At 42.5% G+C, this 15,198-nt stretch overlaps 2 protein-coding genes across 2 annotated transcripts; one reads left to right on the top strand and one right to left on the bottom strand.

The window, feature by feature from the left end:
• Nucleotides 1-3,140: 3,140 nt before the first annotated feature.
• On the bottom strand, nt 3,141-6,839 carry LOC109481340 (baculoviral IAP repeat-containing protein 7-like). Its single transcript, XM_019783871.1, has 5 exons — nt 5,898-6,839; nt 5,405-5,568; nt 4,765-4,946; nt 4,124-4,424; nt 3,141-3,714 (listed from the first exon to the last, which is right to left on the bottom strand). The coding sequence occupies exons 1-5, from the start codon at nt 6,401-6,403 to the stop codon at nt 3,494-3,496; spliced, it is 1,374 nt and encodes a 457-aa protein (XP_019639430.1). The 5' UTR covers nt 6,404-6,839; the 3' UTR covers nt 3,141-3,493.
• A 4,655-nt stretch (nt 6,840-11,494) lies between these two features.
• LOC109481330 lies at nt 11,495-13,912 on the top strand. The gene is made up of 4 exons (XM_019783863.1): nt 11,495-11,799; nt 12,728-12,867; nt 13,240-13,363; nt 13,746-13,912. Exons 1-4 carry the CDS (start codon nt 11,586-11,588, stop codon nt 13,910-13,912), a joined length of 645 nt encoding a protein of 214 aa, XP_019639422.1. The 5' UTR covers nt 11,495-11,585.
• The last annotated feature ends 1,286 nt before the right edge of the window (nt 13,913-15,198 follow it).

The following is a 15,198-nucleotide window of genomic DNA, read 5'->3' as shown; positions in this document are numbered from 1 at the left end:
TGTTGTGTAGTAAGTTGCCCGAACGTGCAAGGCAGACCTGTGGGTCAGTGTACTTTCTGATCTACCGGCGCCGGTGAGGCGTTACGCCAAAAAGTTCTGACTGCTTGATTGCTTTATCGGTAGTAATGAAATATGGTTCACGTCCTAAATTTTCTCGCCCTTCTGGATTGAAGTGGAAACACAAGTCTTCTAGACGAACTATAGGCTCTGGGATACTTAGGTCACACTGCAAAAGTACCGGGCGCTATATCCGCGAGTAGTGTTAGTTTTTTTTTTTTTACTTGATTCCAACAATTCATGACATGGCGACGACACACTCAAGTTATATCAACTTATTTTATGCCACCACCAACACACCAACACAGAGTACAAATACAGGACAGGACAATACTCATTCACTTGAGATAAGTAAGGAAAGTCGTGTTAAGTGCCTTTCCCAAGGGCACAAGATTGGTGGCATGTCAGGACTCGAACCCGGGACGCCTTGGTTAGTTTTTTATTACTGGGTACTGTAAGCTGCGTAGCCGGTTTCATTCGAAAGCTGTGCAGAAGTTTTTGTGAAGTCTTTTTTGTTCATGTTTGTCAACCTTATCAGAAGGAAAACATAGTGACTTTGTTCCTCTTCTTCTTTGTTCTTCCTCTTCTTCTTCCGTTCCCGATAACGTAGTAAGGTCGATAACCCAATGACCTGAACCAGACGTCTGTCACCATGGTAACTGGTGCTGTAGCAGACATCCTGTTACATCATGAGGCAAATGACAGATCAGAGTTGGAGAGGCCGGTCACCATATATACATTGTACAAATAATAAATAGAGCAGAATTTTGTTGAGCTAGACCATGTGATGGTAAACATCATGCATTTGCATTGCAAATGTTACCTTTCTACTTTGTTTTTAATCAAAGTAGTCACGGTAGAGGTGCGCTTGTGGGGAGGGCCAATATTTGACGCACCAGTATTGTCTTGTCAAGACGATATCTCAAGACTAGAATGTACCCTGGACTTGACACTTAACACTGTACAGTCGCTTTTCGTCCGTCTTTAACAAGTTATTGTCAGTCGGCGAGCGTCCCTCGCATAGTCTGATCAATAAAGTTTCATCAAGAAGTGGGAGCATATTCAACATCTAAGTGTCAGAAAAATAATAAAATGATTGATGTAATACTTTTCTTTAGAAATGAAACATAATTTTATTTTATATGTTGCACCCCAAAATCTTTTTGTACACCCAACCTTTTTAGCTTGATTCATATACTTAAGTCTTGTTTTACACAACTTTTAATCAAAGAAAGTAAAAAAAAAAATGCACAACACTATTGATGAATTACATGGGATCTAAAGATCAACTTCGTAGAATGTTAGATTGAGATCCTAATGGTTTATATGTACACATTGCAATCGAACCTTTATACACATATATACATATGGTCATTTATACACACATATATACATGTACATGCAGTATATACAACAATGATCTGATCTTACATGTGTAAGATGTACAGTGGTCTTCGATGGTCTTTGCTGCAATATACAGTGCTCGATTCAGCCAGTGATATGTATGTACATATGCCACACTAGTATACATCATATTCAACTCGTGTCAATGACAATGTAACGCTGCCGTCACAATGCAGCAAGTGTTGAAATGATCAATGATCGTCCATCTTCGTCAACTTCAGTTTTTTCAGGCTTTCTTCAGGTTTTTTTTGAGTTGGCACTCAATATCACATTTTCGTGAATGTGTTGCTATTGTCTTTGATATCTGGCAATATGTAATTGCCCTTAAAATTCCTTTAAGCCACTCTGATAGCTAAACAAGCATTAACTGCAAACACCATTGCTATGGTTTTTACTCATTTTGTACACACCATGTACAGAGTTTTCACCGAGCTTCTTGAACTTCGATGATCTTTGAGTCAATATCACGTATTGTCTCCAATTAGACAAGTGTTCAGGAGACCTTAAATGCTCATTGGTAAGTGCAATAATGTCCTTGGTAAGTGGGAGATCCTGTGTGACTTCCCGGATACTAGAATACATTGTAGCAGCGTGGTCAGTCATTTGAGCTGTCATCACACTTAAACCTCACGTTAGCTGAGGGTCGATTTTGTAACGCTGCGGAACGTTTGTCAACTTGACTTTGACGACTTGATCACGATTCTTCTGTCAACCGAGATCCGGTCCGGATCTACCCTTAGATCCTGCTTAAGTCATTTGGAATCATACCACCGTGGATTGTCAAAATAAGGCCCGGCAGAATCCTGTTCAAAATCCGATCTGCAGACCCAAGATTAATGCTGCAGTTTTTGCAGTTCCTTCCTATCTTCCCACGGCCTTTCTGTACTTTGCCTTGAAGTTCATGTCACCCGAAACAAGTACCATTTTCACTTACAAGTGGACAATTGTGGTCACCATGTTCCACTTATAAGTGGGCCAAGAGACGTCTCTTGGCTCTTGAGAGACACCGTTTCCACTTACTACTGGCCGGGAGAGATGGGCCGGGTATGGTTCATGTTCTCTATTCCTTCGAGGAATGGATGTACAATAAAGGTTTTTCATTCATTCATCTATTTTCCCATGGCACTGGTCGGCAGTCTTCGTGGACCCATGATCTGCCATCTTCTGGTTGCCAAGTTCCTGGCAAATGTGTTTGTTTCTTTACAAGCCTCCAAGCTTATTCTTGTTCTCTTGAGCCCCAAACAGGAAGCCTGAGTGGTCTCTTCTGGAGACCAGGTAGTTTATTCCATTGTAGGAAAAGTCCCAAAATTGGAAGTATAAATGTGCAAAACAAACTTTGAGGCTTGGAGTCTTTGGCGGGAGTTTGCACATGCCGGGCCCGGATGCTGACCCTGTGAACCCGGGAGTATGGCGTCTGGTCCCGACCGCGGATCCAGATATATGCGAAGCCTGTTGCGGTACAGTTGTTTTGATTTTTCCTTTGATGCCCGCGATCATCACAATGATCATTATGGCATACCCATTTTCACCTGAGCGAAGTGAGGAAAGTCGTGTAAAGTGCCGTTCCCAAGGGCACAAGGTCGGTGACTTGGCAGGATTCGAACCAGGGACCTCTATGTTCCGAGTCGAGCACTCTGCCGCTACGCCACACGACCCCACTAACTGTACACTGTCCTTGTAACTGTACACTTTGCAGTACAGTTGGTTTGGTTTTTCCTTTGATGCCCACAATCATGATAATGATCATTCTGGCATACCCATTTTTACCTGAGCGAAGTAAGGAAAGTCGTGTAAAGTGCCTTTCCCAAGGGCACAAGGTCGGTGACATGGCAGGATTCGAACTAAGGACCCCTCGGTTCTTAGGCGAAAGCTCTGCCCATTACGCCACACAACCTCACAACATTTCCACCTCGCTTCAACTTCAAACCTTTTTGAACCCGTTTTAGGCCACGCGTGGGATTAAAAAAAAGGTCTAGCACTTCCACGGCTAGACCTGAGTATGACACGTTTGACGTTTAAAAATTTGAAAAGTTTAGCTAAGGAAAGCCCGTTGGACATGCCTTATACGAGCCCTGCAAAGAGGACATGTGGATCCTCTCTTACGCATGGTGTTTGCGCAACTGTTGCAGCAGCAAAGGTGTCCACACGGGATGAACACCATGCAGGCATCGTTTGTCATGCAGATTTTGCAGGTGCGCTCCTCTTTCATTTGCTGCAGTTTTCTCCGGAGCAGTTCGACTGATTGTGGTTCTCCTGGAGATTTAAAAAAAATTGAAAGAAAAAAAAACTGTCATTGAACAATTCCGCGTGGTAGTGGTTAGTGGTAGCATTAACCCTGAAATGTTATATTGAGCACCAAGTAAAGCTAGTTGACTTGAATTTCTTTATTTTAGGTACACTGACACATAACAACACATTGCAGAGTCTGACATAAAACACAAATGCACAGAAAGGCTAATACAAAAGCGAAGTATGCTGAGTAACTTAAAGATGAAACGAAGAGATGAAACATGGTGGTCTTTAGAAGGACTCAACTCTGTCGTACCAGGTTCTTGATGTTCCTCTGGGTCGGAGTTAGGAGGTTCCTCAGCAGCTTGTGCTGACGCCTGTTCATCTTTTCCTTCATCTTTTCCTTTCTCATCTGTGCCGCGTGGTTGGTTACTGTCGTCATTGCCTCCATTCTCTTCTAGCGCTATGAGACTTTCGACAAGACTGGTCATTGTGGTGAAAGGCTGGCCATTGGACTTGAGTTGTCTATGGACAACCTTTTCTACATCTGACTGAGCAAACCCCATTTCCAGAACGTTTTGAACTACTCTGGATTCCATGGCGTCGAGGAAAAGCTTGTCGTACTGGTTCTGGTCGTTGCTGTTGTTCTGGTTCTGTTGATTCACTCCCATCGACACTGGGACGCCTCCAACGTACTGGTGTTGCCAGGACTGCTCCGATGTGTGGTGTTCAACCTACCCAATCAATGATGAGATGTTTAGTTGTCATTATACGAATTTGTCAGTTTGATTTTATCCTATAACAAGTACCATTGATTAAGGAAAAAGCTGTAGATGATTTAAGGATCTTAAATTAACAAAAAAGAGAAGCTTGCAACATCCTTGTTTATACGCCGGTGAAGGTTAGACACCCAGGTAAGAAAATACGCTAAAACAGTTACTCAAGCAACTGGATATGATTTTGGAAATTTTTCGAAAAAAAAAAAGTTTGCACGTAAAGTGAATGTGAATTAGCTGGTTCCTGCAGTGGATAGTTTGAGGTCCCAGCTATGAATATCCTTACCGCAGAACCTACCTGTGGTACGAGTGTTGGGAAACCGTCCTTGATGGAACGAACATAATGGGCACCCTTCGTGTTCAGGACGAAGTCACACTCTTCGCCATACCACCGGGCATGTTCTGTCCAAGGTTCGTCGCCTGCCATCCAGTCTTTTAGACCTCCGTCACACCAAAAGCATCTCACCTGGTCGTCTATGTCTGGGAGAAAACAGTCAATGAGAAACGTTACAACTCTTGCGATCTCAGCAAAATTAGTATCGAACCGGTCCTAACAGTGCATAGTCGATATGTCGAAACATTGGGACACACCCGTCCTTGGTGCTGAAAACCACACACCTCTCAACACACACACACACACACACCCTCCACACACACACACACACACACACACACACACACACACACACACACACACACACACATACCTGTCCTTGGTGCTGAACATCCTAACACAAATGTGACAAAGAGGACACTGCTTTTGTCGTGCTTTTGCTAGTTTTTATTTTGCCCTTCCCTGCCTTATTTTGACCTTCTAAATATTTCAAATAATATATCGCCAGTAACTACCAATAGAATTTGAAACATTCATACAATTGATAATCAAAGACCGCTATGCCAACTGTAAGATGTTGTGTCCAGCAGGAGACAAAACTTACATGTGTAGAAGAAACCGGCTTGAGCCAGCTTCCTCGGTGATATGGGGGAGTAGAGCGGCCACCTGAAGTACGTGGAGTACCTCGTCTCTTCTGATGCCAGCTCCGGGTGTTTCGGACCCTGCCGTCCTCTGGGTTCGGTGGTGACACCCTCTGACCGGCCATAGCTGGAAATGTAGTTCAGTAACAGCAACATGGTAAGGCATCCGATGCAATTTTAGGGCGGCAAAAAAAAAAAGATCGCATTCTTGCCTCACAGATATCAGTATGCTATGGGGCAGGATAGATTGAAATTACTACATTGAAAGAATGACCAAACAATTGACTTTGAAAATCCAGTTTTGCCACCCTGAAATTGCAATAGATGCCGTTGAATATATGGCCATCAATGGCACCCCCATGTATTGCTAGAACCTTTTACTTTGAAAGCTTTGGTTTAATGTTATACATAGTATTTGATACAGGAGGTCCAAGGAAGGATTATTTTGAGTCTTACGGGGCAGACACGTTTTGCTGTTGTCCATGTCCCGCAAAGTTGTTCCACTGCAGGTTGTGTTGGGTTTGGAACGGTCCGGAGCCGAGAGGCACATTGGACGTGGCCCAATTCTTCATGAGGGGGCAGTGCGGGTAGTGTCTTCTGTGTTCCACCTCAGGGTCGTCTCCCTTCTCCCATTGATGCAGCACTCCTCCACAAAATGCGCACTCCACTTTGTCTCTCACGCCCAGGTAGAAGAACCCTAGTCTAGCCAGGTGTGCAGGTGTGACAGGGACGTTGTCTGGCCACCCGAAGAAGGTGTGAATTCGGTGTATCTCAGTGTTCAAATCTTTGGGACATTTCGGCCCACAAGGCTGAATAGAAAGTTTACCTGCACCTGTCCATGTTTTCTGGCCTGATAGGTTGTTAGTGTGTATGTAGGAAACGTTCACATTATCTTGTTTGGATAGGCTAGGAGATGGTTGTACGTAGGCAGTATTATCTACAGTGTCCTGTCCATATTGCATTGACGTGCTTCGGGGATTTTCATTAAATGTGCGAATGAATTGATGATTCTTTTTGTCATCTATTGGTGGAGGAGAAACGCTTTCTCTTTCAAAAGGCGATACAGAAGAGTCGTTACAGCTAAGGTTCTCAGTACCTCGTATTACTGAATCGGTATCGTACAAAGAATCTTTATTTTCCCTCTCTTTTTCAAAAAGATTTCTGGCAAATTCACAGTCCCGGTGCTCTCGAATATGCCTTTCTGCGGGGGTCTCTGTACCATCCCAACCACTAAACTTTCCATGACAACTAAAGCACTCGACTTCATCGCTTTCTCCGCTGTAATAAAACCCAGCTTTTACTAATGTTCTCGGATTGATAGGATGATTCTCTGGCCACGAATAAAATGACCCTAACCTGACTAGCTCTACAGTATACGGGGATGGTGCGGTGTCAACTGCGTCGTAGGCTGGTGTACATTGCGTGTCGTCGGAACCTGGCACAGATGCTCTGACTAAGAGAGTATCTGCACCAGGGCTCGATGACACGCGATGCCCATCAGCCTACGACGCAGCTGACATCACACTAGCGGTTGACCCATCCTGGTCAACCGCCCGCCGGTCAGCCATCCTTTGCATCTACCTGTTTTGAGCTTTAAGTTAATTTCTTCAGAAGAGTCGACGACACCAATGTCAATTAAGGCTACAAAGCATACTACTATTAGTACAAACTTTCCGTCAGAAGTTTTCGCTCCTAAAACGATAATACATTTGGACAACTTGTGGATATAATGGAGCATTATATGCGAAAAGATGGACAGTGCAGATCTTTTTACCTATTCATTCTAAATGAATGAACAGAGAATCGTTTAGAAATGTAATACAACAGTACGGACACTGGAGAACTGGTAGCAGCGGAGCTTCCTGGAAAAAATAAAGATAAGGGACTCGTTACACAACAGTGCATCAAACCCACATCCATTCAAATTTATTTTCCATATTTGCAACATACAAATCCAACACACGCCACATACAAAACAAACATAGGCCATGGCATATGGACGCCATGTTCGTTGTGTTCGACTTTAAAAGAGATTGATACGCAAAACGATGCGAATGACATCATGATATCACAACAACATCAAAAACGCATCTATTATTCAACTCATCAGCACTAATTTTCCCCAGTCTAAAGCGCACGTAAATAGGGCTATGTAATCAAGTCTTGGCTATCATCATTCGACCGAAACTGAAACGACATCAGTTCTAGCGTGAAGTTGCTTTCACTTTTGGAGAATCAATAGGCTTCAATGTGAGCGTATTCAAGCATGCATTCAGTAAACCGTGAGTGCCAAGCTACAATGTAATCACTAATACCCCCTACCAAGGACTTTATGCCCACACCAAGCAAACAATTGACTTGACTGTGGTGGTAACCGTGGTGAACTTATCTATGCTCTGACGCACGTACATGCCACCTGTTTGCTGCTACATGCTTTGAAGCGTAATGCAGGTATTAGTTGCCAAGCAGCGTTAGGAAGTTAGAATTTCAGGCCACGTCATTAGAAAACTAAGTCTGGCATGTATTGCCTAGCTCGAGCTTACTCCCCTGCATAAAAAGTTGATTTCCAAATGATGGTAAAGCAGTGCTTTACCATCATTTATATTATAAGAGTCAACTTTGTTGTTCAGTGCCTTGGGTCCGACTCGCTTACCGTGAATACTGATTCGGCAGGTGACACCTCATATTCTTTCGACAAAACCAGAAAATGTTGCTATCTGCAATTATCTCTACTAAATAAACAATTCTTGCTCTTATTTCTCCGATCTAAGACTAAGTATAGTAAATGTGCACTTTAAAGGACCTGTGTAGTCTTTTTCGTATCCATTTCCTCATGTTTGCCATATTTTTCTGGCCATTTCCTCATGCTATGCGTGCCATATATTTTTCTTATCCATTTCCTCGTTGTCAGCGTTATTTGGAATATAGTAAATTAGGTTGCCTACTACTTGTAGGCTCTACAAAACGTGACGAAAAGACTTACCTGTCTTTTTTCGTAGAACGAAGTCCTTTTAAGTAACACTGGGTCAAAGACACACACGATTCAAACCCAGGTCATTAATGTTGACCGCAAGCTATCTTCTGTCTATGACTTAAATTTGCAAAAATACAATACTGCACAATCGTACGTTCTTGCTGCAGGCTCTAACTTGTTTTTGTCCAGATGTGCCTACCGCTGCATATATACAGCTACAGTGTTAGGCAATGGGAACCCCCAGTTGTAAATATTTAACCTATAGTCACGCGTATCAGGTACACAGGGCTCTAGAGCTTTAATACAATACATTGATTTATGGCCTGTTCCATTGTTTTCAACCCCAGTGACTTGAAATAATTTGATCTTTCAAATGTATGGCTTTAAATTTTGCAATAGTTCGGTTTACGGTTTCAAGCACGGCCTATGAAATACCTTGAAATAATCTGTAGTCACTGCCACAATACTCATCGGCTTGCGAAATGTTGAAAATAAAGGATAACAATGAGGCAACGACTATTTCACAATATAATGTTGTGTGTTCTGTTCAACACCAAATTATGCTTCCATTCAATATATATGTTTCCACGACAATGGTACACTGTTTTACTCAAAACAACAAGAATTCCAAAAGCCTGGACACCTGTTTGACCTCGACCCGTAGCATTTACTAGTAGATAACTGGACAAAAAACAAATACAGATACTGTTATCAGACAAAGTAAAAATTTACAGCTGCTGTTAATCTGTTGCGCCCAAGGGCGTCGACGTTCACCTGTCATGTTGTCTAACTAGAGTGCAACCCGCCCAGTTGAAATACTATCTATCAGCAAATATGTCACCTCCGTCTGCTGCGAAAGCTTCTTATTACTGCAGAGCCAAGGCCTACATTCAGACTGGAAACCCTGGCCATGTCTTGTTTCGTGTTTAAAACCTTATTTGTCAAACCTTTTCAGCAGGTGAACATAACATGAAAAGCACGAACAATATGGCTAATATAGTTTTGCATGCATGGCAGCCCCTTTAGAATGCCTCCCGTATACAGGCTGTTGCCATGGTCTGTTGGTCTGTTTGGTTCGTCTCAACGTCGCGACACCCTCCGGCATAGCCTCATGTACAATGTAGGGAAAATATAGTTCATGCTATCCTAGTACTCTCCTATTTATACCATGTGTGTCACTACCTTAATAGGTGGCAGTTATTATGGCGCTAACACATGGCAACAGTACCTGCCGTTGTTTACATACACTGACGTCACGTCCAGAATACATGTCGGTTACAATATTACATGTACACAATGTAGTTGTATCAAATAAGGCCTTTACGTAAGGCCTTTACATTTACATACTTATCACAGAACATAGAAAATCTTACCAATTGTGAGCTTGGGGTGCGGGCCAGGAGTTCGGTATCGGTGGCCAAGACGATTTGGAAGCTTCTAGACTGAGCTGCGAAAGTTACACGCCCTGACTTAGGGTATTCCCCGTCTGATCATGCAGTGAGCACGTGCACTTCATCTGTCAGTCATGAGACGGCCAGGTCGCGATAAAAAGCTTTTGGGATTGTTGACTTTCTTTGCTTCACTGATTATTAACATTTTTGCGTTATACTAAAAACATGACTACAACGGTGTTTTGTTTAGCTAATCCCATTTAAGCAGCTGAACTTTGCGTTTGAATCATTGCCTTCAGATTAAAATTTCAAAACAAACCATACATATAGATTACGGTTTGACAGTCAGACATTACACTTTGAAATAAAATAGACAAACAATCAATACGAATCAACCAGTCAGCAATTATGTATCTCTCAATGATCAGTTGATTCTGAGTCCCGTGATAGGTCGGTACGTGCAAAGTGGGCGTTGCTCTTGTGTTGACTGCTAGGATTTAATTCTACTACGCCAGTGGTTTGGCAACCATCCATGGTGAACTGTACATACACATGTAACCTTGTGACACTCATGCCCCCAGGCCTGCACTAGCTCGATCAATTATACGTCTAACTCTCCGAATCAACAAATTGTGGAACAGCGCTGATGTAGTGGTTAGCGTACGCGTTTGCAAAGATGTCGTTGCTTTGTGCATTTGAGACTTCCCTAAATTTACTTCTCCAGTGTGGTATGGTAATATATGGCCTTCATACAGTTGTCAATAGAAGCAGTATTTTATGTGTACATGCACTGACATTAATGTCATTAATCGTTAACCATGTAATATGTAATTTGTCAGGTCTGTGAAGTCAACACTAAGCAGACCCCCTTGTTATGTGCTTGAAAGCCTCACAAGTACGTTTATCTGAAGGCCAGACCCTACCCATCCGGTTTTTACTTCCTTTAGGCGGAACACATCAAAGTTTGGTGGGACAGGTACAAAAACACACTTACTGATAAGATTTAATGATTTATTGATTTGTTTGCACGAAACCTCAGTGATTTAACGGCAAAAAATTGTGCTTTGCCGTAAACATGTTTTCGTCGTGCTGGTCATAAAGGAGAAATGTGACACTGTTGACATTCTCAGGTGCGGATATTTGAGCAGGTACAGTCAGGGGAATCCCCTTCTACGAAAACACACAGGCTCCGAGACTGGGTATTGTACATAGTCTATAATCATGGCTTCTCTCTGTCGTCCTGATTCTTCTGTTCCACTGCACAGTGTATTTGCCTTTTTCTGCAGCTTGACAGCACACAAAACGCACTAAAGGCCTAGTCTGCTAATCTCCCAGCAGATCCTACTAGGGTGGCAAAAGACAACATCAAATTGGCCAGGCAGTATCCATTAGCCAGATCAGAGGGTCACCTAGGGTGCCGTATTGGACCCTCTCTGGCGAATGGATACTGCCTGGCCAATTTGATGCTGTATTTCGCCACCCTATAGGATCTGCTTGGAGATTTATAGTCTGGTAGGTCCTTTGGGGGAAAACCATGAATTTGGGGATTCTATAGCCAGAACAATGGTCCCCACTGGGGGATTTTTACAGGTGGAAAGTACCGTTCACGCAATGCGGGGAATAACGTGGAAGGGGAATCCCATGATCAAGCCGTCTAAGATTACAACTTGGTATTTCCCTTTCAACAATTGTGGCATTTTTATTTCTAATGCTGGGTTTCAGTAGCACTTCTCTGATCATAATACGTATTTTGAGTAGGCTTACACTTTTGTGTAAATCATGACTGAGACACTTCTCGTTTCAGCAGTCCTGTGTCTGATCGTCTTTGCACTCGGAGAGTGGGCAACACTTGTGCTAGCCGGACCAGTCGGTTTGCCTTCTCAGTGCCACCGCGGCACCTACTGGGACCAGCACACACGAGGGTGCGAGCCGTGCTCTCAGCTTTGCGACGCCGTCCGAGACAGCCAGGATGACTGCAGGCAGAAGTGCTCAGGTACCGTATAGTCCTGTAGTCAGCTAGTTTACAGAGTGGGGTGTCTCTTTTCCGTTTGACCTACCAATTCACCTTGTCTGCTTGTTTACAGATGCCTTTGTACTCAGTGAGTCACACAGGGTCGTTCACGTTTAATCGGAAAGGTTACCGTGGATTGTATCAACTTCTGCTTTCAGAAAGTAGGAAGCTTGCGTCACGAAAATATTACCTTACCTGTAATACTCCCATTATATTGTTTGCCCAGTGGTGATTCGTGATGAGACTCTATATTTGTTTTACGAATGTTGGACGTTACGAAGCCAAATAAGACTTTAAAAAATTATTACAAGAGGCAGTGAAAACTGTAACAGTAGTGGAATCCTTGATCAGTGTGTGTCACGGTGCTTAAGTGTACCCTCCGATGTTATAATACCGTGTATTTTTAAAATCAGGATCGTCCCTTCAAGGATTACAGTCTTTTCCGTTCACCTTTGAACTATATACATGTAAACAATATGGCGGCTCAGGAACAAGTGGCCAGTGCTCGATTTGCTATTCAGATTAATAATATCTTTTGATACAGGGGATGTCTAACAAAAAAGTCAAACAGAATAGTGGTTTAAAAAATCATGTCATACTTTACCTTTACTTGCCCTCCTTTTTATTGTAAAGTCACAGAATCTCATGTATGTACACTTGAACTTTATTGCTCAACAATCGTACTTGGTACAATGTGTAGCAGTAATACAACAATACTACAAAACTAAACTATCTTATTACATTTCTTACTACAAACTACTACTCGTATCTAAACAGTATATGAGATACAATATGGTCATGTATTGATGATATGGTCTCGCTTATGGAATAAAGTGTACGAGTAAGACAATACATATATAAGACAACAGTTACAACTTGACTGTATCTCTCTCTCGTTCTATCTATGCAGACTGGCTTGAAAGCAGAGCTGAGGCAAAACAGAACATTGCCGTATGGGCTGTAGGAGGAGTCGGGTGGCTGATTGCCATTATTCTGATAGTGTCACTGGCCATAGGACACTGCAAGCTGCCCATGTGTAAGAAGAAAAAGGTATGGGTACAACCTTTTCCGCTTAGAAATAATTTTCCTGCCTAATTTTGAACTTAAATGGGGAAGAATGACAAGAGGCCAAAGATGTCATAATCTGACTTGGGGGAATTCATGAAGCGGAAACTCTCTCAAAGAGATAGGGTAAATTTCACATCCATCTAGGACGCCAGAAGGTCGTTGGTGTCAATATGCACGCTTTTATTTACAGGATTATTAGCCATTTTCATTTTATGTCCACTGTACGTTTTGCTTTTGTCACCCCAACTTTGTGATTATGTTCTTCATGTTTTATGAGCAAAGGATCCTTATAAACACATTATGTGCTTTCTGTCCAATGGTCTCAAATCTATGTGAATACAATAAATTTTACAGGCCCAAAAACCCAACAAGGAACAACATAACGAGCCCAGGACACGATGTCATCCCAAGGACCTGACTGCCGACCTCCAGATGCATATGACTGGACAGCAAAATGGACCCCCCAGTCCAGTTCAAGGTATTGGACTTTCATTTCGACTCCCCACTTTGAACCCTTGATTATCGACCTTGTTTTTAAGTTAAAATTGAAAAGGGAGCTACAATGAAACAAACATGAGAGTAGCACAAATAGCACTCATGGATCAGTCAGGGCACTATTTGTGTATATTCTTGGTTTTGTGTATATCCTTGATATGAATTGTTCATATTTCATGTAAACGGCCCAGCCGGGCCCGATTTGGAAAAGTGGCCCCTACTCTTCTCGATATTAAAGTGGGTTCTTTTACGTTCAGGCGTTTGAGACTTCCCCATACCTGGTTTTATGTCGCCATCATCCAATATCCAAATCACGTGTAAAATATTTAAACAACTTTCTAATCAAGGTTCTCTTGACTCGGCAGAGACAGCGCATGACGACACGCCGTTCTCTCCATCCCGTGACATGCGGAGCATCCATGCCGATGCCACCAATACCGAGGAGACCACCAAGCCACTTCTCACCATTGATGCCGGTAACAAGACCGACGCATTCACCGACAACGGCCAGTGTGAGATGCTGGCCTCTTGAGCAAGCCGAAGTACATGTACAGTAGGCTCACTCTTCAAGCAGAGGTTTGTGTTTTGGGTTATTTTAGGCTTTTATCGGGGTTTATTTTTTGCACTGAATTTTTTTTTTGGTGTCGGGTGAAAAAAAATTCCAGTGCAAAAAAGAAACCCCGATAAAAAAGCTTAAAAACACGCCAAAATAACCACAAACCCAAACCTCTGCTTGGAGAGTACCATAGGCTATGATACACGTACTGTAGAGGACCCTGACAAGAACAGTCTCTTCAATGCTACCGTTTTGAATTAGGCTCTACCTGGAAAACAGTAGAAATTTGCTAGTGTCAGGTGTTTGCCTCTTGAGCAAGCCCATTGTACCATAGGCTATTGAGAACCCCCGAAAATAGAATCTTTCATTGTTGTGCAAACGAAAATCCCAATAGCCTAGTACTAGTGGGATATTGGAATTTTCTTTTGCACACCAAGAAAAGATTCTTACTTTGGTTACGTTTCAGTGTCTATCAGACACCTTGCTCAGAGCTTCTGACTGGAGTTCTGCTTCTTACCGCAGCATAGCCAGCGTAGATGACGATTTTGATAGACATCGAAACGTAAACAAAGTGTGTCAGCCATTCCTGGTTGTGTACAGTCTCGTGTAAAAGAAAATTTCATAATATAAAAGGCCCTGGCGATACAGAAGTCTCTCGAATACTGCCGTTTTGTATTAGACCATCTACCAGGATGCCCAGATCGCTGGAAATTTGCCAAATAGAAGACAATACAAATTTGTAAAATAGACCGAGTAGTATACCAGAGTTAGCTGGCTATGGGAGTTGGAAATCGTACTCCTCTGGCCGGCTGACTCCTTTGGAATACTAGATACTATTCAGTTTAGTTGGCTAATTTCGGTTGTTATAGCAACTCACAAGCCATATGATAATCACCCCGTCTTCTATATATAGCTAAAGCCAAAGAACAAAGTGAATGAACAAATATAAAGAATTTATTTTTAAAAGTAAACCGTGCTCTGTGTGTTCAGCTACTAGTATTTGCCAACCTTCCAGGCCACTTAGATGTTTTTTTTTATAGTGAAGGCGACTTTTTTTGCACACTCGCACCAATTTAGAGGTGCCCAGATGATGTCATCCATGGAATAAAATCAGTATACGGCTATGGTATGATACCAGAAAGCGGAACTTATACCGCCAAGTTCCTCTTTTTAGCCCCGCCCACCGAAACTGAAGCACTTCAATAATAATGTTGAGTTCCTCTTTTGTACGCTTTGGTAAATGTGTATTGACGTGTGTAGGC

This window comes from Branchiostoma belcheri, unplaced genomic scaffold, assembly GCF_001625305.1.
Source record: "Branchiostoma belcheri isolate BF01 breed outbred unplaced genomic scaffold, Haploidv18h27 scaffold55, whole genome shotgun sequence".
Taxonomy (NCBI): domain Eukaryota; kingdom Metazoa; phylum Chordata; class Leptocardii; order Amphioxiformes; family Branchiostomatidae; genus Branchiostoma; species Branchiostoma belcheri.
Note: the sequence above shows the minus strand (reverse complement) of the source record. Positions and strands in the feature narration are given on the sequence as shown.